Source organism: Silene latifolia, chromosome X (genome assembly GCF_048544455.1).
Source record: "Silene latifolia isolate original U9 population chromosome X, ASM4854445v1, whole genome shotgun sequence".
Classification (NCBI taxonomy): Eukaryota; Viridiplantae; Streptophyta; class Magnoliopsida; order Caryophyllales; family Caryophyllaceae; genus Silene; species Silene latifolia.
In genome coordinates, this window is record NC_133537.1 from 13,976,443 (window position 1) to 14,001,069 (window position 24,627).

The 24,627-nt window shown below is 33.8% G+C and overlaps 3 protein-coding genes across 3 annotated transcripts; 2 read left to right on the forward strand and 1 right to left on the reverse strand.

The window, feature by feature from the left end:
- Nucleotides 1-7,589: 7,589 nt before the first annotated feature.
- Nucleotides 7,590-8,396, forward strand: LOC141621235 (17.4 kDa class I heat shock protein-like). Its single transcript, XM_074437886.1, has one exon. It carries the CDS (start codon nt 7,728-7,730, stop codon nt 8,205-8,207), a length of 480 nt encoding a protein of 159 aa, XP_074293987.1. The 5' UTR covers nt 7,590-7,727; the 3' UTR covers nt 8,208-8,396.
- Nucleotides 8,397-11,563: 3,167 nt separating this feature from the next.
- Nucleotides 11,564-15,824, forward strand: LOC141622957 (U-box domain-containing protein 13-like). Its single transcript, XM_074438993.1, has 4 exons — nt 11,564-12,076; nt 12,709-12,825; nt 13,379-13,831; nt 14,366-15,824. Exons 1-4 carry the CDS (start codon nt 11,795-11,797, stop codon nt 15,482-15,484), a joined length of 1,971 nt encoding a protein of 656 aa, XP_074295094.1. The 5' UTR covers nt 11,564-11,794; the 3' UTR covers nt 15,485-15,824.
- A 387-nt stretch (nt 15,825-16,211) lies between these two features.
- Nucleotides 16,212-16,688, reverse strand: LOC141616904 (uncharacterized). The gene has a single exon (XM_074434066.1). It carries the CDS (start codon nt 16,686-16,688, stop codon nt 16,212-16,214), a length of 477 nt encoding a protein of 158 aa, XP_074290167.1.
- Nucleotides 16,689-24,627: the final 7,939 nt, after the last annotated feature.

Below are 24,627 nucleotides of genomic sequence, written 5' to 3' on the forward strand. Positions count from 1 at the left end.
AATAGTAACCACGGGAGTAGTCAACATAATGATATTAAAAAAAAATGCCGTGAAAGTAATAATATTAATAGCGGGATAGTGAACGTGTCTCATAATTTGAAAATAAATTTTACATTTCATTATAACTAGTATAGAGCCCGTGCTAAAGCACGGTATTTTAGAATGTCATGTGTAGAGAACTTAACAATTAAAGATAATAATAATAATATATAAATAAACTTTGAATTTTATTTGTAATTATCTACAATTACTAATGTGTAAAAATACTAAGAATTAAAATAGAACGAATTTTACATTTTTACTCGGAATAAGTTTATGATTACAAAAAAAGATTGTTAGTTTAATTACAAAAACTTATGCTTATTTTTACGCATTTGAAGCATATAACTATTTTTGTAATTTTTGCTACAATACGCGGAGTAACAATTTAAACGGAGTAAAAAATTTAAAGAATAAAAAAGTGAAAAACACACACTGATTTTAATAATATGAGTAAAATCTGCATATGTTTTAAATATAAAATTTACGACATTTAAAATACATATATTTGACTAATGAGATAATAATGAATGAAATAAAATTGGCCCAACTATAGAAGTTGCAGTGTTTGATAAGATACTTTGAAACATAAAGACCATATATTAGGTCCAATACATATCTAGATAAAATTAGGCCCAATTTATAGTTAAAAGCATTTAGGCGGGAAAATTTTCAGTTTTCTTATTCTTTTAGTATAAGGGGGATTGCAAGATATGTCATAGAAAAATATATTACTAATAGTAAACGTGTGAGTTAGACAACTCCAACATAGTTTATTTCATTGAAAATAAAATTTAACGGTAAATAGAGGTACCCGGGCGAAGCCGGGCACCAAACCTAGTACTATATATTAATTTCAGAAACCAAGGGATTTCGATGTAATTAAATAAATCTATACAAATTAATTATACTATATAGTTTTTAATCATAGCACTGTGTGATGGACCTGGACATGGGATTTCAATGTAAATATTATATAGTTTTTGGTTGAAATATAAATTTAGAAAATATCAGAATATGGTAAGTTTCCTTAAAATAAATAGGCTTCACTTATGGTATTAATTAGTATAAAGATGTTAGTTATTTAACATACACAAATATAATATAAATATGTTATATTTTGGAAACAATTAAAAGGTAAATAAATAAATCTAGATTTTCAAAAAATATAATACTTCATAATTCATTAAATTTGTAATTTAATTAATAAAAAATAATAATTGCTCTTTAATAATACTATAATTTAATATTTCAGATTGATTTAAATATATAAATCTAATAATATTATATTTTTTGAATCGATTGGTAAGCTAATCGACGCATTGTGAGTAGTAAAATCAACAATAATAGCAGCGGGAGTAGTGAAAGTCATACTAGCAATAAGGGAAGTAGTGAAATTAACAATAATAAATGCGGGAGTAGTGAAAACAATAATGACAGCGGGAGAAATGAAAGTAATAGTAGTTACAACACATGTAATGAAAGTAACATAGTAACAACGGGGAAAGCATGAAAAATTAACTAACAATTCGATTTTAAGAAAATACTAGTTGAAAAGCCCGTGCGATGCACGGGGCTCCCATTAGGGTCATCTTTATAAATATATTTTATAGTTGATAAAATAAGTTCGATCAATTATGTTTAAATCATTTATAAACAAAAGTTCGTGGTTGGTATAGTTGATCAATGAACTATTAGTGCTTTTAGCATAGGAGTTTTGTCATTTAGTAGTTATCATTTCAGTTATAAAACATCAAGTAACATAGTAAGAGTATGTAATTAGTTTTTCCATTATTGTCATATAAATCACGGGTTTTAATTAAATACAAAACATTATATCCATAAATATAGTGCAGCTCACCAAATAAACTGCCCTTAATAAGACAGGCCTTTATGAGTTTTGCAAATTATTTTAACCTATAACAACTACGTAAAACTAAATGATGTTAGGTAAAGCAACAAGTATCATAAATAACTATACTTAGTGTGTTTAGAGAAATGTTAGATCTCCTATAGCAAAAGTTTACCTTGACTATCTACAATTAAGAGAGTGTTTTGCTCTTTATATACCTTCTCGTAAAATCAAATTCATACTAAATTCCAATAAAATTAGTAGTCTCTAAACAACAGAACAAAAATATATGTGATTCTGTTACATAGAATGCATGAGGCTCCCATTAGGATCATCTTTAACATTATGCATGTTGAATGTTCTAAGAATTTGTTGAACAACAGATTGCAAACATTGGTTTACATTGTCATGGTTTGATAGTAGACGTCAATTAAGTTGATAAAAGAAAAAGTCCAACTATATTGAAAATTGGAACACAAAAAATTTTTGGGTTGATGATTATTGATGGATCATCAGTCTCTTTAACTTCAAAGCTACTCCTTTTGGTATTAATTATATCAGTTGTATAGCATCCGAAGACACAATTGTGTTATGTAATTACCTATTTTTATTGTTGTACGCGCCACCGATTTTAGTTAATTTAAAATGTCATTCCCAAAAATGTGGTTTAATTCCATAAAATGAACATGTGATAACTGAGGCCGATTTTATAAGATTCACAAATTAGATTAACTTACAACATTTACGAATATTCCATTTTGTAAGCATACAACCGTGTAAATGTTGAATGGTGGTACGCAAAACAACATGTATCTCAATTATATATGTAGCATGTTTGGAGGATTTTTGTTAGATCTCTAAATAATAAAAATTTGTTTTTGACTATTAACCATTAAGGCTGGTTGTTCCCTATGAACTTCATGTAAAATATATAATACGAAATTTAATTTTTTAGATGTGAGATATATTTTTAATTGAATTAACGGTCAAATTTTGCAAAGTTTGAACTCCAAAAAATAAATCACGGGTTTTATGTGAATTCGAGGGAGTAGGATATTATGTTACTACTCTTAAAGTCGATTAATTTTAGATTAATTCTATTAAAGTTATAATATAACTCATTTTTGTTTATTTGAAATGTTATTGTTCCGGGTGTAATTCCAGAGCAGTTATTTGTTACCACCCGTGCTTGTAGAATGACGTCTTTGGTTGAATCATCCTTGCGGTCTCCTGAAACAATGAGCAAACTGAGGGCTCGGCTTTGGGCCGAGCGAACTCACTCCGACGCTCAAGTCAGTAAACTTAGAGAGATAAGTTGTTGTTACTTGGCGAAGTATATATTGTAGAGAGATAAGGAAGAAATTACCAGATGAATAGTGATTCTTAGGTTAAATTGTGGATCCCCTCCTCAATGAGAGTTGAGGAGTATATAGACTTTCACCTTTTGTCACGTAGTGGCCAAGTGGCCAAGTGGCTAGAGTGGAAAGATCGATCTACCCTCGGCCGAGGGACCCATGGCAGGCGGCGGGCCCTGTTGACTCACCGCCGAGGGGTCTTGGATATGAGTTCGCGGATGTGTGCCTCGGTGGCGGATGCCCCGGTGGGCCAAGAGACAGCCGACAGGCTGCGTCGGTTAGGGTTGTCTAAGCCGTTGACTTCTTGTGGATATCTTTGACCTTGCTCAATATGTTGATTGGTCGGGTGCGAATATGCCCCATCAATTTGCCCCAGCGTAGTCATGCCGTGGTATGGGCCCGATGTATGTTGAGCGTATATTCTGCGCAAGTGAAAATTTTGCCCGGCTTCTTCTTCCCGGCATGGCTTCGCTTAGGCCGCACCATATCCCCCTCCACATGGGTGTGTAATGGACATCCGATGTGGAAAAAGGCAATGATTTGGCCGAGACCAGGGTGGAGAGTGCGGTTGTTTCTGATTGCCCCCTGGCCGGTGCTTTCTGGCTTGGTTGATCATGTGGCCGGCGGAGAAACGGATACTTAGGAATTTGTTGAGGAAGATGAACAGGCAGAGAGATATTCACAAAATCAAGTCTCATTATCTTACATTGTTATTCTACTCTTTATTTATAATAACAAAATGAACAAATTTTCAGAAAGAGTTTCAATTTTAAGAAAATTGTTTCAAATTACTAAATATATACGTACATTCGTTTTACTTCTTAACGAATATATATATGCAATTAGGTTTAGTTTGACTTAATTTATTACACTAAGGAGTGCTTTAAATTCAATTAAACCGTTATGGGATACCCACCCCATAGTTAACCATTAACAAAAAAATGATTATTTTCACTTTGGTTCCCTAAGGTTTAGCCTAATTTCACTTTAGTGCCCTGAGGTTTGCATAATTACACTTTGGTGCCTTGAGGTCTACTTCCCACTTAAGTGACCTATACATAACATTCTTAATATTTTATACTCCCTCCATCATCTTTTATCTCCTTGGTCACTTCTCTAATATATGTGAGAGAATTTTATTGAAATGAGAAGATAAAAGATAATGGAGTGAGTACTAAAAAAATATTTTGAACATAACAAATCAAACATTTTTTGCAATATTACTATGTTGCATGCAGTTTAATATCCAATTTTGCACTTCATTTTATTGAAAATATAATTACTTAAGATAAAAGTTGACTATTAAATGTTTTAGGCCACCAAAATGAAATTTTATTCAAAACTCAGGTTAACAAAGTGGAAGTAGTCGAAACCTTAGGACACTAAAGTGGAATTATGCAAACCCCATGGCACTAAAGTGGAATTAACCCAAATCTCAGGGACCAAAATGGAAATTTTCTCAAAAAAAACACCTTTGAAAAGCTACCGTAAAAACTATTGTACTTTTAAATATACAATCAGTACATGAGAAAGTAATAACTAGTCATTCGCAAACCGCGGTAAATAATAAATGAATAAAAACACATATAAGAATTGGAATTTAAAAAGTAAAAGTTGATCTAACCGAATAATTTTGTATATTTGGCAGTTCAATACATTTTTAACGTCTATTATGGATTTGAGATAAATTTGAAACCAGTTTGAAAAAAAATTTCGGTGATATAATAGTAGATTATATATAGTTCTCACAATTTGTATATATATTTACATTGACTTATTCATAGTTAGCTGGTTCTTGAATTATTAGTCCGCATAAAATCGAAATTCTTGACTTTGTTCATTTGTATTTAATTTTTTGGCTCATTTGACATAATCTATATGAGACTTATTTAATATTTTTAAATGGTAGCTCAATTTTTTTTTAATCTTATGTGAATATTATTGGTAATCTAATCATACACATTTGACACGCTATAGAAAGTCAGAGTTAAAACTATTTCATGCCATCGTTGAAGTTGTTTATTTCTACTATTGTCATTGTAGAAAATTTTCTCTGTCAAATGCTAAGTAAATATCATTCTTTACCTCATTTTCCTATTATGACATGTTACTTTTTCATGAAGTATTTTTTTTTTAAATAAAGTTTAGCTTTTTCGTAAGGTTTTTGTGTAAGACAATTACAGGTTTGGTTATAATTACCAACTCGAATCTTTTGTAAATCTTTTAAATATTCAAAAAAGTTTCTAAATAAAATTATCTTTATTACTACACAAATTATTTCACCAAATAGTTAAAATCGAACAACTTAGATTTTTGACAATATTTATATTTGTAAGAGATTAGGATCTCTTTTTTTTTTCTCACAAAGATTAATTATATGTTTATAAAATATACAATTTTAACACTTTTATACGTTTATTATATGATTTTTTTTACTTTATGAATATTTCTAAAATAAATATTTTTATAACATTATTTTTCTATTATTATGTTAGTAAAGAATAATCGATAAATTATTAGATCCACTTCTATTAGTATTTTTTTTCTTATAAAATATTAGATTTACTTCTATTAGGATTACTTTCTCATAAATTATTAGATCTACTTTGATTAGGATAATTTTATCATAAACTATTAAGAGAAAAAAGCTAAATCTACACTTATTAGGAATTCTAAAAAAGTTAGACTCTCTAATATCGCTCGAAAAGTTTCTGCTTTATATATATGTATAGATTAATTTTATTTAAATACTCCCTCCATTCCAATCCAAAGGTAACATTGACCAAAATGGCACTATTAATGGTTGTAGGGAATTTTCGATATTATTCTTAATCTATAAGACAAAATATAGTCATGTGAGATCTTGTTTGATTTATCGTCATGAATGCTATAAGAATATCAATTTTTTATAATTTTTAATAATGTATAACTAAAGATATTCACGTTGCAAAACGTGTCTCGGCAAGTGTGAAAAAGTCAATGTTACTTTTGGATTGGTATAGAGGGAGTATATGAGTTTGACAAAACTAACGGTTAACCGTAAAAATAGCAGGAGTAGTTAAACAAACAACAGTAACCGAAGAAATAGTATTAACAAGGGATGTAGTGAAAGTAATAATATTAACGGCGGGAGTGATGAACATGTCTCATAGTTTGTTGATGATTTTTACATCTCATCATAATTTCAAGATATAAATTGTAGATGTATGTGTTAACCAAATTTAGCGTATCATATTTCATAGAAAATAAAATTTAAATGGTAAATAAAGGTAGCCCAAGCGTAGCCGGACACCAAACCTGAAAACAAGGAAAATAATGATAAAAACTTATAACAAAGACCCACACAAACAGAATAAAGCGGCTCATTATGAACATCAAGTAAGGAGTCGTTTGGTTGATCAAGGAACTTAATTTTCCTAGGAACTTCAATTTCATGGGAATTAAGTTCCTGCATCCAATTCGGGTGAATTTGACAAAAGTGTTTGGTTGCCCATGTTAGAATTAAATTCCATGGGAACTTCCAATGACCAATGAGGGAGTAGGTAAGTCAATTCCTACATCATGTAGGCATTGGAAGTTCCTGGGAACTTCTAATTCCCCCATTTTCCAAAAAATATGGCAACCAAACAACACATGTTTTTACAATTCATGGGATTTTCCAATTCCTGTATTTTTCAAGTGTCAACCAAACAACCCCTAAGTATGGTTTTCTTGCGCATAAATGGCATAATATTGTCAAGGGACCAAAACTCTTGTAGGTTTATTTATCTATCGTTTATTTATCTATCCAACTTTTACACCATAATAAATTGGTGTTTTAAACATTTTAGAGGTAGAATTGCAGAGGTCAAAGACTCAAAGACATGATATTTATAATCTGGATTCAAATAGATCGGTGTCACAAACAACATTACTTCAGTAACTTAATTAAGAGGGTTAAAATTTAAGCAACTTTTTCTCTTGTATTAACAGCACAAAAAGAGTTTCTAAATGAGCGAAGATGAAAATCTATGTTGTTTGGATTCATTTAGAGTATCCGACTTGGGTGCGTGTCTAAGTGTCGAACCTGGCCACCTTTCTGAAATATATGCATATTTTATTTAAAATAAGGGGTTGAACTGCCATCCCTTGTCGAGTGTCGAGTGTCGAATACAAATACATGCCATTAGATAATGAAGTTTCTATTTATGCAGTGTTCACGAATTTTCTAGCACGTACAGGTGGAATGAGAAGAAGCTATTCGAAAAACGTAGAAAAATCTACAAATATCAACAAGGGTCCCACAAAACGCAATCTAGACACTTCAAATTATAGAACTAGCTAGAAAGTCCCACATATCTCTTATTACCTGTATAAATAAGAGCATGTAAATTCACTCTTAGCATCATCAAATAACACACACAAAACTTCAAAGCATCATCCTCATCACAATAACATCCTTCAAGTCCTTCACAAACTCTTAGCATCTTCATTTACCAAACATGTCTCTAATCCCAAGCTTCTTCGGCGGCCGAAAAACCAACGTTTTCGACCCGTTTTCCCTAGACGTCTGGGACCCTTTTGATGGAATCCTGAACTCGACCCTAGCCAATGTACCCGGGACAGCTCGCGACACTGCACAGTTTGCGAGCACCCGGGTGGATTGGAAGGAGACCCCGGAAGCGCATGTGTTTAAGGTGGATTTACCCGGGTTGAAGAAAGAAGAGGTCAAAGTTGAGGTTGAGGAAGGCAGGATTCTACAGATCAGTGGAGAAAGGAGCAGGGAGCAGGAGGAGAAAAATGAGAAATTTCACCGTGTTGAAAGGAGTAGTGGGAACTTCCTTCGTCGGTTTAGGCTTCCGGAGAATACTAAGATGGAAGAGGTCAAGGCTAATATGGAGAATGGTGTGTTAACTGTAACTGTTCCTAAAGTGGAGGAAAAGAAACCCGAGGTCAAGAGTATTGACATTACTGCTGCTTAATATGGGTGTATCTATGTCCGTCATCAGTTCAGTACAATAAAAGTGTGTCGTTCGTTCGTGTCCTGCATGTATTTACAGTCTTTAGTTAAGTGTCGTCGAGTTGTGTGTTAGTAAGGCTATGTAATGTGAAGCTGTAAGAGATGTAACTGGTTTTTAGTATGTAATGAAAGTTTGAGTTTTCCTTTGTTATACTTTTATCCTATATATGTTCCTATGAATGCATGTACTATGGCACTAAGTTACTCTTCCCTTTATATGTAGCAGTACATTGAAAAAATGTTGTCAAAATTGCCCACAAATCAGTAAAATGAATGTACAGTACAGTGAACGTTCAACCAATATAAATTTAAATCGCAAAAGAAGTTGCTGAAGCTAAAATACCTCCTCAATTAAGTTTGCAAACATCTGCATGTTACTGATGACGGAATTTCCTGATAACTGTACACATCATGCCTATTAGGTGTTGTGAATTCTCGAACAAAAGGTCAGTTGACAGTTCCTCTGTACATCCTCTGGCTTAAAACAAATCTTCAGAAAAATCACTGCGAAATTGGGAGAATTACAATCAAGTGATGAACAAACACAGGATCATCCACCAGCATTTTGTTGCTGATCAAAATATTCTCTGTGGTGTCTGGCAGATAACTATACTAGAAGTCGGAAAAATAGCAAACGGATACACAAACATGACAAATTCTATGACAACGAGATCCATCATTGAACGAACAGAACTAAATACAAATACACTGCAAGGATATACCAAGCTACTAACAAACTGAGAAGGCAAAGGCATTGAAATGCATTCAATTACTCCACACTCGACATATTAAGCTTATAGGAATCACTGAGTGCAGTAAACAACAGTCACATTAATAGCCTAAAATTCTTAATATGATCCTTAAGACCTTAATCCTTGACCTAATTATTGAATTAAAGGCCGTGTTAACGCAAATAGTATGATGAAACAACACAAATTCTTGTTTAAGACGGAGGTATCCGTCAATAAATAACTGTAATCATGAGATGATCCTGAAAAACTAATTAATCAGCAAAAAAATAGAAATTGATACAGTCGAATCATTAATCAGCTATCAACTAAACAATTTAAAAATTAACTTCAACTGATAATCAATCAAAATTTCACTTATCCTCGAACGAATTGATCAAAGAAGATAAGGATAACAACTCAACAAGCATAACAACTGAAGAATTTACATAAATTAAATTAAATTGAACCTAAAATTCCGTAAATTTTCAAAAATCGGAGAAGAGTAAGCGAGTAACCTGAGACAAAAAGAGATAAATTCAAAGAATGTGCCGAATATGGATCCTCTTGATTTTTTCTCTCCAATTTATTTCTTGGTTAAGACGGTAATATCCGTTATAGACTTAAAACGGGTTGGATTCGCATACGAAAATGGTCGTCGTCGACTAGCCCAAATATTTTTCGCGCCAAAGTTCACGGTTTTTATCAATGTACTTTCGTAGGCCATTGTTAAATACATAGTGTGTATTTTTAGGAGACGGCCCCAAAGCATGATGGATGTAAAACTATTAGGCCCAGTAAGTGAATAATGTCAAGTGAGATAACTATACACAACAAAGGCCCAAAAACCAAAATATTTTGGGTGAACTCAGAAAATTTGAGCTCAATAATTGTAGATTGGTGGATAGCTACCTTGTGGTGGTCGACGGTAGGCTGAACATCATGGTGGAAGGGAGAGCGGTGGCTGTTAATGGGTGGAGATGTGGTGAGGGGGCGGTTGTACCTTGTAAGGTTACGGGGTGAGGAATATACAAGGGTAATTTGGTCATTTTAAAAAAAATCACTTAATGAATTAGGAAATAAAAGATGATCGTGTTTGAAATACGGTGGGAGATGAGGTATTGTTTGTGTGGAAACAAGCATTGTACTTTAAGGTACTCTGGAGGTCGTAACTACCCTCCTACACTTTGTGATCTATCCTTAGTTGCAAGGGTTCGAGCCACGGTTGTAGATGTGTAATTTAATAAATAACGTTAAATTACTTATATAATTTAGCGCTCAATGATGAATGATAAATTCTCAAACTTCAACAAAAAAAATCTTCAAAGATACTTATATATCAAGAAAAAACAAATAACACAACATCAGTTAGAGTGTTCACAAGTGTACTTATGGATGCTAAATTACAAACTAAGGGATAGATGGCTGATTACCTCCATGCTCAGATGGGCTCGCCGTGCTAAATCTAATGCTAATGCTAATATACGACTAAGAACCTAAGATCTAAGGATATACTAAGTTGTAGACTTGTAGTTGTTGTTGTTTGTTTGAGTTGGGTGTTCTTTACTCAAGTAAATGCCTCTTTTATATAGGCATCTTCACCGACTCTTTGTAACTACTCCTTAGTGCGAAACGGTAAATAACCGCTTGTGTTATTTGGAAACTGCACCCGAGCGCTTGAAGACTTTCCGTAGTCCTGCGTTTTCTTCTTGGGCTCTCAGCTCTTCTCCTGGATGGATTACTTTATATAGGCCCAAGTACTTATTCCTTAAGCAATTGGCCCCCACACCCTTAAAAAAATAAATTGAGTACCCCAACTAAAATGAGCGCTAACATGTATACAGGTTATAAAAGGAGGTGGTAAGTTATAATAAACAAAATAAGTGGTGGTAAGTAGTAAAATACGGTAAATGTGAGGCAATACTTTGTGATTTTCCCTTTTTATTAATCTCTCCGTCCCCGTCATTTGTATTCCATTTATGGAGGTATCAGTCATTTGCTTACCTTTTTATAATAGGAATATTTTTGAAAGATAATTTGATCATTACATAACCTATTGTCCATTTGTCACTCAATAACTATACCCATAAATGATCTCTTCTCCTCTCACTAGTCTTTGTGCTAATATCAAAGGTAGAAAAATAACCGAAACAAAAGAAATATATCGATTCAATAACGCTTCTTCCGTCACAATCATTTCTTTAAATCAAAGGCTAATTTTCTTTACCATATTATTATTTATTTATTTAATTTTTTTTTGTCACCCGAGGGTAACAGACTTGAAGTCTATTAGACATGAACTCCGGCCAAGAATACTCCACAAGATTTTGCTCTTGGGGGGCTTGAACCCGAGTCTCCTGAAAATTTCACCCAAATTTTAACCACTAGACCCCACCTTATGGACAATTTACCATATTATTTACCGCTATTTTATGTAGTAAATTTTTAAAGTAAAATTTAAAATTTGGTTTAAAAAAAATTGCATGAAGTATATTATTTCACGAGTACCATTATCCTTGTATATTTGTATGGAAAAATAAAAAGAAATTATTTTTATCAATTGAAATCCATCAAATGTACGTGATCCAACAAAGCATCATATTTCTTGGAACCGAAAAACAGACTAGCGCATAAATTATGGTTAAAACATGGTATTTATATCTCACGCTTAAACAAGAATTAAGCATTGGAGTTGCTCTTACATGAACAAAAACATCAGTAGCTCCTTCTTCTCTTTCTACATAATCCAATTTCTTCGATTACCCAATAAATTCAACACTTACAATAATTGATTAATCCCAATTTACCTTAATCTTCATCAATGGAGGAAGAAAAAGTGTGTCAAGAATTGTTATTAAACAATATAATCTCAAAAATCAATGAAATTTCACTAATTACTGTATTTCGTCCTTCTGTGAAGAAAGAATACTGTAATTTAGCTAGGAGATTAAAGTTGTTAATCCCAATGTTTGAAGAAATTAAGGAAATTGATCAGCAACCTTTATCAAACGACGCCGTTTCATCTCTTGTTGATTTCAGTCATTCTTTATCTCTTGCTCTTGATTTGCTTCGTTTTGGCTCCCTTGGCAGCAAGATTTACCTGGTTTGGATCCGTCTTTTCCTAATTATTAATTAATTAGTTTAATTTTGTTAATTGCAATTCACATTTTTCTAATTTGAGCTAGATTTTAGTTGTTACAGTTGGTAATTTTGAATCTTGTTTGAAATCGTCGCAGTTTCAGATGTTGATTCATGTTAGCGAACCTGAACACATGTTCGGATGAAGGATATTTGTAGACCTGTAGTAGTAGTAGTAGTAGTAGAGCTCAGAGTTGTTTGATTGAAGTAATTTAATAAGTGTTCTGTTTAATTGATTTGAATTTAGTTATGATTTCGACAATTTAAGGATGTCGGAATTGTACTGAAGATATCTTAGTCTAGTGGTTATGTCGGAATTTGATTGGCTCACTTTGTGGATTACCATGAGTGTTATGTGAGACGGTTGTATGTATAGAGTATACAAGTTTGTTTTTTTATGTGATGAATTTGTAGTTAGGCGGTGTATTTTGGGTGGTAATACAAGGAATTTAGCGATCTCGGTAGCTAAATGTGAGAAAGTTTCGTTGTTTAATGTTCATTGAGCAAGGGTTTAAATGAGTAGTCGTTTGCCATTTTACATGCAACTTCTCTTGGATTTCCTTATCTTGCCAATGTTACCATCCTTGCTATTTCCAGGCCCTGGAGAGGGAGCAGGTTATGGCTAAATTCAATGAAATTACGTCTAATTTGGAGCATGCTTTGGATGGAATCTCATACCAGGATCTTGATATCTCTGATGAAATTAAGGAACAGGTAGAATTACCCACTCTTTTTTTTTTGAAGACTAGAGTACAACAAAGACCAACACCAAGAGTACAAAACTAATCCAACAGCCCGGCAAAGACCAGGCAACTAGGACATTCGAACTCGGAACAAAGAAGAGAAAAAAAATATGGGAATAAGAATCACAATTAATAAAACCCGTAGGTTATCCATCTTGAAGGATTTTCCTAAGCTTCTGGGAATGTACAACGCGCGTCTTCCCTCTGAACCTATTCCGCCTAGTCATTTGAACAACAACATTACCTTGGTGACTCAAGTCAGTCAAGGGCTCCCATAGATGGCTGAGTGTGGGGTGGTCAGCTGGACAGAGGCTTACCCTTGCATTAGGAACTCAAACAGATTGTTTCTGGATTATTCACAGTAAAAGAATTCATCAATTAGGGAATTACGGTTGTTTCAGAATAAAATAAGCGCAACCAGTTTGACAAATACTTCTCCTTTAGACAATCATATTCAAGAATCCAGAATAGTTAGTCTTTTGCTCCACTGGACATGGGTACGAAGATAAGCTCTCTCTTTTCAGGTTGAGCTCGTGATAACACAATTTAGAAGAGCCAAGGGAAGGGTTGATGTGCTTGATGCGGGACTCCATGAAGATCTGTTGTCTCTCCATGAGAGCAATGATGCAACTATTGACCCGACTCTATTAAAGAGAGTAAGTGAAAAGCTGCAGCTTCTGAAACTTGATGATCTGACACAAGAGTCTGTCGCTCTAACCGAGTTGATTGCTCCAACTGGTGGAGATCCTGATGAGAAGATAGAGAAAATGTGTAATCTATTGAAGAAAGTTAAAGACTTTGCTCAGACTGAAAACCCAAACATGGGATCTTCTTCAAAAGAGAAGAATCCTTCACCTGGTTGTTCTGGACTAACACTTGCTGATGGGAGTCCCAAGTCTCTTGCTATACCAGTTGACTTCCGCTGCCCAATTTCATTAGAGATAATGAAAGATCCAGTTATCGTTTCTACTGGGCAGGTATAAAGCTTTTTACCGAGTAATTTTCTTTTGTAATGTGTGATCCCCTTTCTATCTAACTATTCATTTTTGTTTGGTTCCAAAGTATGATGAAGTAAAGTGAAGTGTCTAACCAAACTGCTTGTGCTGTTATTGTGAGGTAGCAATTCTTGACGCAGTTTTCCTTACGAGTCATCCAGAAACAATCTCTTTGGGGTAAGGGTATATACATCCAACCTACCCTTTCCGGCTATTTACGGGACCCCTTGACCGTACTGATGTTTGTTAAGCGTGAAACAATGTTGGGGCCTTGGGGGTTATTAATTAATTGCAACTTACTCCGTACAACAGAACCTGTAGGTTATCTCCACATTTCTGATGAAATCAAAAAATTGTTTTCTGCAGTAGCTTTTATGCACTTGGCTATATAAAGCTTTATCCTTTTGCCTATCTCCTGAATGCTTCTTATTGCAATTGTGTCATAGTTCTCCACTGAATGTTGTTCGTGGACACTATCTTCTCATCTTCTTCAGGCTAAATTTTCCTCTTCTGCAGACATATGAACGTTCGTGCATTGAGAAATGGATGAATTTTGGTCATAACACTTGCCCAAAGACACAACAGACCCTCCTGAACTCTTCTCTCACGCCCAACTATGTTCTCAGAAGTCTTATATCCCAGTGGTGTGAAGCAAATGAGATCGACCCACCCAAGCGACCTGGCCTGACCCCACCCGGCAAAGATACATCGGCGAGCTCTGTAACTGAACGTTCAAAGATTGAGGAACTCCTTCACAAGCTCCACTCCGGCAACCCTGAAGACCAAAGATCAGCCGCCGGCGAAATCCGACTTCTTGCAAAGCGAAATGCCGATAACCGTGTCGCAATCGCCGAGGCCGGCGCTATCCCGCTACTCGTGCACCTTCTTTCAATCCCCGATTCCCGGACTCAAGAACACGCCGTGACTGCCCTTCTTAATCTCTCCATATGCGACGATAACAAAGGAAGCATCATCAACTCAGGGGCTGTGCCGGGAATAGTACACGTGTTGAAGAAAGGTAGCATGGAGGCGAGAGAAAACGCAGCCGCTACCCTTTTCAGCCTATCGGTTGTGGATGAAAATAAGGTGACCATTGGTTCTTCGGGTGCAATCACACCTCTTGTAATGTTACTAAGTGAGGGTAACCAAAGAGGAAAGAAAGATGCCGCGACTGCCCTTTTCAACCTATGCATATACCAAGGAAATAAAGGCAAGGCTATAAGAGCCGGAATAGTGCCTATATTAATGAGGCTATTAATGGAGCCAGGTGGTGGGATGTTGGATGAGGCATTGGCGATTCTAGCTATACTGTCGAGCCATCCTGAAGGAAAAGCAGCCATAGGATCGGCTGACGCTTTACCTGTTTTGGTGGATGTGATTGGGAATGGATCTCCCAGAAACAAAGAGAATGCATGTGCAGTTTTAGTGCATCTTTCCTCAGGAGATAATAGCTACTTTGTAGCAGCCCAGGATCTTGGAGTTACGGGTTATTTGCAGGAAATGGCGCAAAACGGCACTGAACGAGGCAGAAGAAAAGCCCAACAATTACTTGAGCGGATAAATCTGTACAACGAGCTGCAGGCCTTGATGCCAGTTATGGATGAAGGGCATGAGCCAACTGTGGCTGAGGGCTGAAAGCTTTTGCTATTGTTGTTATTATTTTGAAGGTGGAAAATCACCTTCCTGTCTTCATGGGCTTTATCTAGAAAGACAAAAGAAAGCCATCATGCAGGAATATTATTATGCTGGAAATCTGTTCATTCACAAATCTGTTATAAAAGTTATAAATTTGTAATACGTAGTCTATATGTTGGTCGTGAAAAGAGTAGTCATCGTTGATGACAGTCATAATAACTAATAAGCCCAATAGAATGAGAAATTGCTCTATTCAAAAGTAATTACTTGGTGTTTATTCAAGGTGGTATTATATGTTGACAATTTGAATTGATATAAAGTATATACACATTTCTTTAAATAGGTTGGTTATCAATATAAAAGTTAGATTAATTAATTAGGTGAAGTATATATATATATATATATATATATTTTTTTTTTTTTTTTTGAAAAAAAACATTTATAAGCATTAATATTAAGGAGGTAAATCAAATGAGTCCAATAATACAAGTGCTGCAATAGTCTCAGGAATTATCCCAACCCAAAACCGTGTTGAGTACGATAATAGGTGAGCTAATCCATGTGCCACCGCATTCCCATTTCTACGAGTAAAATTAAACTTAATGCAAGTAAAAGAATTAGCAATATCCAGGACCGTTCTACCAATTCTACCAAAGTAATTTAAGGGAAAAGTCTTCGCCCTCAGCATATTAATCAAAGTCGTTGAATCAGACTCCAACTCAACATTCTAAAGACCCATTTGTCGAGCCGTACGCAATCCAAATTCAGACGCTTTAGCTTCAGTAATTTCCGGAGTCCACTTTTCATATACTTGAACAACACCCGCTCTTTCAACTTTACCCTCAAAGTCTCGAATAACCATGCCCATTCCGCTCCCCATCTCACCCATAATAGCGGCGTCAACATTAATTTTCCAAAATCCCCTTTGAGGCGGTTTCCACTTCACAATTTCTTCAATATGTACACTCTTATCAATCTCACATTCTAATTGTGTTTTCTTCCATTCCTCCCAATAGCTCAACGCTTTGTCCGCAACACAACGTGCTATGTCTAAGACGTTAGTCCTACCATCTCCATAATATTGCTCATTCCTACCATTCCAACAAGCCCATAGAATGACCATCCTCTTCCCCACTTCGTCCCCTTTCATTCTCATCATAACCCTTTTAACCCAATCCGCAACATTACCCACACACCGCTCCATTTCATGTTCATCGAATCCCGCACAATTCCAAATATTTTGAGCACATGAACAATGAAACAGCGCATGAACATCAGTTTCGACATGTCTAGAGCACCGCTGGCAATTAGAATCCGCGTCTTTAATCCGTAATTTAAAATTATAGCCACAAGGAAGGACGCCTCTACAAGCTCTCCAAATACATTTTGATACTTGTTATAGGCCGGTCTTTCATAAGAGAGGCTTGTAAAACAACTTATTAAAAATCGGTCCTTTAACTATTGCACCTAAGAAATATTGAGTTTAAGACACGTAATTATCAACTAATCTTTCCTATATTTAGTTTACCTTAATGTAAACATAAAGTTAATCATTTCTGCAAGGAAATTGCGACCAATTAGTTTGAAAAAGATAAAAAGAAATTGAAATACCATTAAAATAATTTGTTTATTACATATACTCTTATATAAGACGTATTAACACGATAATTTAATTTGTATGCTTTTTTTATTTAAGCACGATATTTAATATTATTTTCATTTTTATTTATATTGTTCACATTCAAGCGAGAGATCAAATATTTCAGATTTATTGATATATATAATTCACCCCTTGACTTCCAAAAGTTGTATCTTTCTTAATTAAATACTCCCTGCATTTCTTTCATTTGTTTATTTTTTTTATTCTTTGTGAGAAATTTATATGAGGTAAATAACCGATTGAGACGAAGGGAGTTATGTGTTTTCGATCATTAGTTAATCATTATTATTGTTGAATAATAATGATCATGATAGTCATGTATAAGATAATTTGAGAACCAAACTTCATGGAGTTTTGTATGAATGAGGTATATATGATTTTTTCAATTCCTTGATGCCAACTTGTACACCTTTATCATCGTATGAGATTATTATTGATTAGCATCTTGATTTCAAGCATTTCAGACTCATAGAAGGATATAATTCAGCAATCCCTTAAATTTATACTCGCATAATACGGCGTTAAATTATTAAAGTAAGTGAAAGATGGAAAACTATGCATGAATTTCATTATTTATTTAATGAAATTTCACGTTAAATTCTGATTTAATCAGTCGAATAAAATTTAGGTTTGTTAAACCATGAAAACAATAATGCATTCATATTTCATATACTGTACGTACGTAGTAGAAAACAATGCATGATTGTACTAATTCAAAGACTATTACATACAGCTAGCCTCAAACATACTCCTTCCGTCCCGGTCAATTGTTGTCCTTTGGTTTTGGCCAGGGGCGGAACCAGGGGTAGGCTACTTGGGCTAAAGCCCGAGTAGTTTCTGAGGAGGAAAACAATATATACTGTTTGAATTAGTAGAGAATCACTAGTAGCCCTGTGTTCTGGTGGTATTCTACTTGGTTTTCACACAATCACCCCAGGTTCGATTTTCCATAAAGAATATTTTTTCCCATTTCTTTACAAAGTGTTTTTGTTTGTGATTATTTTGTACATCTGTTGTTCTTTCTTTTATTTTTTGTTTCCCATCAATTATCAACCATTTTAAGGCTATAACAAGTGAGATATGAGATGAAAAATGTTAATTATATACTTTTCTCATGATAAAAACGGTACGGAGTATACAATTTTCAAAATTTATCTCATAATTTAAAAAAAATGTACATTCTTTTGGAAGGGAATATGAGTACATTATTTTAATTTAATTTCACTAAAATTGTTTACAAGCGCAATTTTAATAGTTCTCTATCAAAATTGTTAGAATAATTATAAATTAGCTCAATTCAACATAAGTAATATAATATCGATGATAGTTAATAGCTTGTACTTATTAGTGGCTGTTTATATTTGGCTCAAAGGCTAGAAAACTGATACGTAAAATGTATATCCATAAAACCTTTTTATAAGTATTGACTTACGTACCAAGCCTATATTGTACTATTGTATTAGAAATCTCGGGAGAATAATAGCATTTTGTATATTTTAAAATTTAGCCCTAGAATCTGACAAAAAAAAAAAAAAAAATTTAGCCCTAGATAGACGGAATTCCTGGTTCCGCCCCTGGTTTTGGCACAAAGACCAAGGAAAGAGGAGAGGACTAATAACCAAATAACAAGTGGAACAAAGTGAATGAGAATGATCAAATTACGTTCATTCTTAAAATAGAAAGGACAATAAATGATTGAGACACCCCAAAATGGAAAAGGACAACAAATAATCGGGACAGAGGGAGTACGTTTATACGAGAATTAGCCCAAACATTTGCATTAGTACGGAGTATTTATCATTTAGTTTAATTAGAAATTAAAATCATGAATACGGTGTCTATCGTCCATGCATGATAAATCATATATAGGTGAGGATGAAATGCATTACGTCGATGTACTATAGTACGGACTATGGAGCAGCTAGTACTTCGTATTAACATGTAGATGTAAGCTAACTTTGTTGGTAAAGTGAAACTCATGGCCTGATTCAAATCCCGTTAGAAACATATATATCAGTCATTGTGACTCCCTTTAACTAAAAACAAACAAAAAAGCTGTATAGTATTAGTAACATGATGTTTCCCACAGACTGTCGGTTTTTTTTGTTCTTTTTTGTCGTCGTTTGTGTGATGCGTTGGTGTCCGTCTTGGTCGGGTGGTGTGAGGTCTTGAGTTTGGGGTTCTTTTCGTGTGAGAAGCTTGGTAGGTGGAGTTCGGTTTTGGCTGTGTTTTGGGTTGGGAGGGTTGCGGTGGTTTTCACCACTGTTTAATGGCTTTCTCCTGTTTTTCATATCTTCGAATAAATTTAGCCCTTAGTTCAAGGATATTTTGGGTGTCCTGTCTCATTATCCTCGGGAGGTTGGCTAAAGATTGGTGTCTGGTTCGGGTTGGATCCGTCGGTAGACGGTGCTTTAATGCATTTATGGACAGAAGATTGGTCGAGGAGAATCCTATGATGTGGTTTGTGTACACGCTGGGTTTGTTGGTCCGTCGTTCGTGTGACTGTAGAGTCCGTTTGTCTTGGTGTAGGAGCTCATGCTCCATCGGATGCAGCCTGTTGTCTGTCATCCACCATCCCTTTCTACGCTCTTGTGGCGTAAGTGCACCACGCTCTCGTCACTCCGCAACTCACAGGTATCGGAGGCTTCCAGGGAATGTTAGCTGCTGGCACAACGACGATAAGGCGTCTTGCGCCAATTATTTCGTACTCCACCAACTTGTTTTTGCTACCAGACATGGTCTTTTGCTAGTCTTAAATTTTCGCATAGTAGTGTTGTGTACTTACAAGTGTAATAACGGCGTAGTTTGCCTGAACTTTATGTAGGTGTACCTTTCTTTACCGCTGCCAAAAAAAAAAAAAAAAAAAAAAAAAGATGTTTCCCACAATGAGTTGATAGTTTGTATTGATGTATTAAGATGCATAGTACTCCGTATATTTCAGTTAACGAGTTTTTTTTTGAATTTTTTTTAGTAAATCGTACATACTACTCCGTATTGGTACGACCGTACGACTAAATAAAACTAATTCGGAGTACAATGTTACCTATGCACATTAATTTAATGATTTTCGTATAAATTACTTGGAAGAATAGTTATCTTTCTCTAGTTAACTCTTTATAGTAAGTAGTCTTTATTAACAAGTAAAAAGCGAAATCACTTAATAAACTCGTTTACTTACGTTCAATCATGCATGAATTGTCTTGCACGATATTAATCGCACAAATTAAAACTTAACTGTTAGTCTTGTGTAAAACACTAAAACCCTTATATATTACTAACATACAATGTAATCATATTACTAACATACAATTAAAAATGAAGTTCGCAGTCATTATATAATTTACGTGTTAGTCTTACAAGCGAGATCGTCTTTTTTTAAGCAATGGATTGATACGCTAAAGGTTAGTTATCTAGATTCTAAAGACATACATGCTTTAAAGTTTTGTTTGATGAAGTTAATAAGAAATGGGTGAAAATGGTGATTAAAAGAGCCAACTAATAAACAGCTTTACTTCATTTAACTCCGTGTTTTTTTCTGGAATAAAGATCCATTTTTTCTCGAAATTAAAGAAAACAAACAAACACATGCTTAAATTGCATTGATTAACAGTAAACACGATTGGTTAATTGAGTAGCTCAAGATATATTTTGTTACGTGATCACTCGATTATGTGAGGGTGTTATTAATTAGGCGTCTTTTGCTATTCCAACTTCAGAAAACCATGTACATTAATCAACACACCACCCACCAAGTAATTATTATGTGAGACGGTTTTACGTTGCTCGCTGTGAGACAATTTCATCATTTAAAAACACAATTAATTTATAGAAATGGATTGAATTGTCACATATATATGAATATATAATATCGTCTTACTTTATAATTTTTATCACCCATAATATTCGGAATGTCGTTAATTTAATATTAAATACTCCGTATTTCATACTACTATGTGACTAACTCAAATACTCATATATACGTCGTTCGATCAATTATACATATCATTGTGTTAGTCTTGTTAGAAACGGTTTTAAATAGAATTTGCAAATTAATAGTCCGTTATTTCGAGTTTCTTACAATTATTTCTTCCAAAACAATCGAATTATTATACTCTTTTTATCCAGTTCAATTCAACCTACATGATTTTTGCACAACCTACATACATGGCTACATACAACAAAGCCATCACATATTACTTTCTTTAATTTAATTGAAAATATAATGTTACGAGCATATTTTCATTTTTGTATACTCTGTATTCTTTTAACATATTCACGGTCAAGCTCGAAAACTGAAAAGTGAAGTGAGTAGAATAAATTTTATAAAATAAAGTACTTTTAATTTGCTAAAATTTCCTTGGATCAACTAATTCTGTAATTACTACTAGCTCGTAAATACTTGTAACAACTAATTCTTGAAAAACTATACAAACTACAAAGCAATTAAATTAAATCTTACACACACAAAACCCTTTAAACTTCTTTTTATCTCTCTAGGATATAAATAATTATAATTACTCCGTATTAATTAATCGTATAATAATTATAATCTGCAATGTAAAATGTGATACGTAAAACTTAAATTCCCAAAGTCATAGGCCTTAACACCTACATACTACATCATCATATAGCACCTATATTTTTGGACGCATCTACCCTTCCTTTGTCTCTAACCTTTTGTATCTCCTCTTCTTTCTTTCATTCCCAAGACACCCACCTTCCTTCCTATGCATTTTCCCAAGGGCATTTTCGTCTTTTCACTCCAATACACCTCCCTATATATATACCCACAACAAAAACTCACACCCACATAACTATAAAACCCTTAGACCAAAAAAACTCAAAAATGGACGATAATAGTAACAACAAGAGTAATGAACGACATCGTTCTGATCACGATAATCGTGGTGACGATGAGGAGATGATGAGGGAGGAGGGATCGGGTGTCGGAGGGTCGAGGTGGAATCCAACAAAAGAACAAATTGAAATGTTAGAAAGAATGTATAGTAATGAAGGTGTACGTACACCAACTGCGGAGCAAATACAACAAATTACAGCACGTCTTAGAGTGTACGGTCATATTGAAGGAAAGAATGTTTTTTATTGGTTTCAGAATCATAAGGCTAGACAACGTCAAAAACAAAGACAAGAACGTCTTGCCGCTGCTGCTGCTTCTGCTAATAATAATCGTAATCATCATTTTAATCTTAATGTTAATCTTAATTACCATCATAATCATGGGATGATTAATCAGTTTGATAGTAATAGGTTTCTTGGGCCTCCTACTCCTCCACCGTTACATCATTATATTAATCTTAATAATAATAATAATTCTAATAATAATGGTTTTAGTAATAATAATAATAATGGTGTTAATCTTCATCATCCTAACCCGATACTTCCTGCTCCTCCAATTGCTCATCACTCTTATCCCAATGGTACGTACTCTTCTACCTTTTATTTTCCGGGTTTTATATATGTCGTTTTTTACTTTTTGAGATAAACCATTTACTTTAATTTTCAATTACACCAAGAATAATTGAAAAACTTGTACTAGTAGACCTTTTTTTTTTCCTTTTCTTTTTTGCAACGAAAACATAATTTTATTTGTTTTTACGAGTATTTTTTGTTAGTGGATAGTTATACATGAAGCATAATGTTATTAAGTCTTAAAATATTTATTTTCAATGGAAATTGGGAATTTGTATTGTCATACTAAAACATTAATGCTATGAGTATTTTTCTTTATTGTGTGAAAATTAATCTCCTTTTTTTTAATTAACTTGCATACATTATGAACATTATAAATTTTTAATAATGTCTAGAAAATGTTGTAGTCGTGTGTGTTTATTTTTCGTTTTAACACAAATTATATAATCTTACTAGTACGTCTAATGATAATACTAGTAACAAAATACTTACTACACACACACGTAGTAAGATTATACTCCCTTCAGCGCATTCATTTGTTTACTTTTTTCTTATTCTTTGAGAGGAGTATTTTATTAAAGGGACGGAGGAAGTATCACTGTTTTAGATCACCAATGGTTTAGCTGCACAAACGATTCTTAGCTAATAATGTAATTCATTGTAGCTTCTCCAAAATATTTGAGTGATATTGTCATATTTACAACATTTTCTCATATCGTAAATAATGTCTCATTTTATTTTAATAAAGTCGTATTATTTTTGAATTTGTGTTGTATCGATTATAATTTGATAATTTTTTTTTGTGATTGGCAGTTATTCCAAGCCCATATTACAAGCTTCCACCAACAACCAATGACCTAAGTTACAATCATCATCATCATAATGCCCTAATGAAGAGATCATCATTATCAACAAATAATTATAATAATGTCCATAACCCTATTATGGAACTGCCACCTGGCAATGGAAGGGTCCCACATGGGTCAACGTTGACTGGTTATTGTTCTGCTATGATGAATTGTCACTATGAAAATAATCAAGGTCGTGAAACGATGATCAATTGTATGGGGACGAGAACTCTTGATCTTTTTCCGGTACATCCTACCGGAATTTTGGAGCATAAGCTTGGTATGAGTAGTACTAACAATTCGACCGTGAATTCTCCTCGCGATAGCTCTTCTTCGGATACTAATACCTTTGGAGATGATAAGCACCAAAGGTTGTTTGATTTCTTTTCTAGTGGACATGCTTCTTGTGAGAGCAATTAAGGTCGTTATCGACTTAGTTAAGTATCTTAGGTCTTTTGGGGATTAGAATTTATTTAGTTTTTCGTGGTGCTTTATTGTTGGCTTTTCGAGTTTTGATTTGTTCACGACTCACGGTGAACGGGTGATAATTATTGGTATACTTGTTAAAATCAACTAACTTTGGTTATTTTGGTGTAATGATAATTACGCGACTTTGTCTTTTGGGATACATCTATTAATTTCATGCTCTTAATTAGGGTTTTATAATTTAATTGTTATTCAATATTGCATTTGAGTTTAATTTTATTGTTTGCAAATTAAACTTGTTATGTTATTATATTCAATTTTATTTACTTTTCTTAACTCATTTCATAATGTTAGCGACTTCAATATTTAAGTGATTTAATTTGTGAATTATGAAATATAATATGTAATAACACAAATAATAGAAATCATTGACTTACAATAAGACGATCCATGTACAAGAATTTGTGCTTCAAATTAATGTTTTCTCTATTAGCACACAAATTCTTATTTGTGACCGTTAGAAGCTTGTGATTACTCACTGTTAAATTGAATAATGTAAAAAAAAAATGTTAAAAACGTTACAAGCATGTGACTATCACAAATAAGAAGCATGTAACTATCACAAATAAGAAGCGAAAGATCATGGACAACATGACTATCACAGTTAGCTTTGACTAACGTGCATGTTGATCAAAATGGGGATTTGTCAAAATTGCAATCTTTGGAAAATGGAGCTAAAATAGGTATAGCTCACACAAAGAATGGCGAATAGCAAAGGC

What these genes read in the sequence shown, in the direction of transcription:
- LOC141622957 (XM_074438993.1), top strand. Translation starts at nt 11,795, where the DNA reads ATGGAGGAAGAAAAAGTGTGTCAAGAATTGTTATTAAACAATATAATC. An exon ending in TTGGCAGCAAGATTTACCTG is followed by an intron (nt 12,077 to 12,708) that starts GTTTGGATCCGT and finishes TGCTATTTCCAG; the next exon opens with GCCCTGGAGAGGGAGCAGGT. An exon ending in TTATCGTTTCTACTGGGCAG is followed by an intron (nt 13,832 to 14,365) that starts GTATAAAGCTTT and finishes CCTCTTCTGCAG; the next exon opens with ACATATGAACGTTCGTGCAT.
- LOC141616904 (XM_074434066.1), bottom strand. Translation starts at nt 16,688, where the DNA reads ATGGAGCGGTGTGTGGGTAATGTTGCGGATTGGGTTAAAAGGGTTATG.
- LOC141621235 (XM_074437886.1), top strand. Translation starts at nt 7,728, where the DNA reads ATGTCTCTAATCCCAAGCTTCTTCGGCGGCCGAAAAACCAACGTTTTC.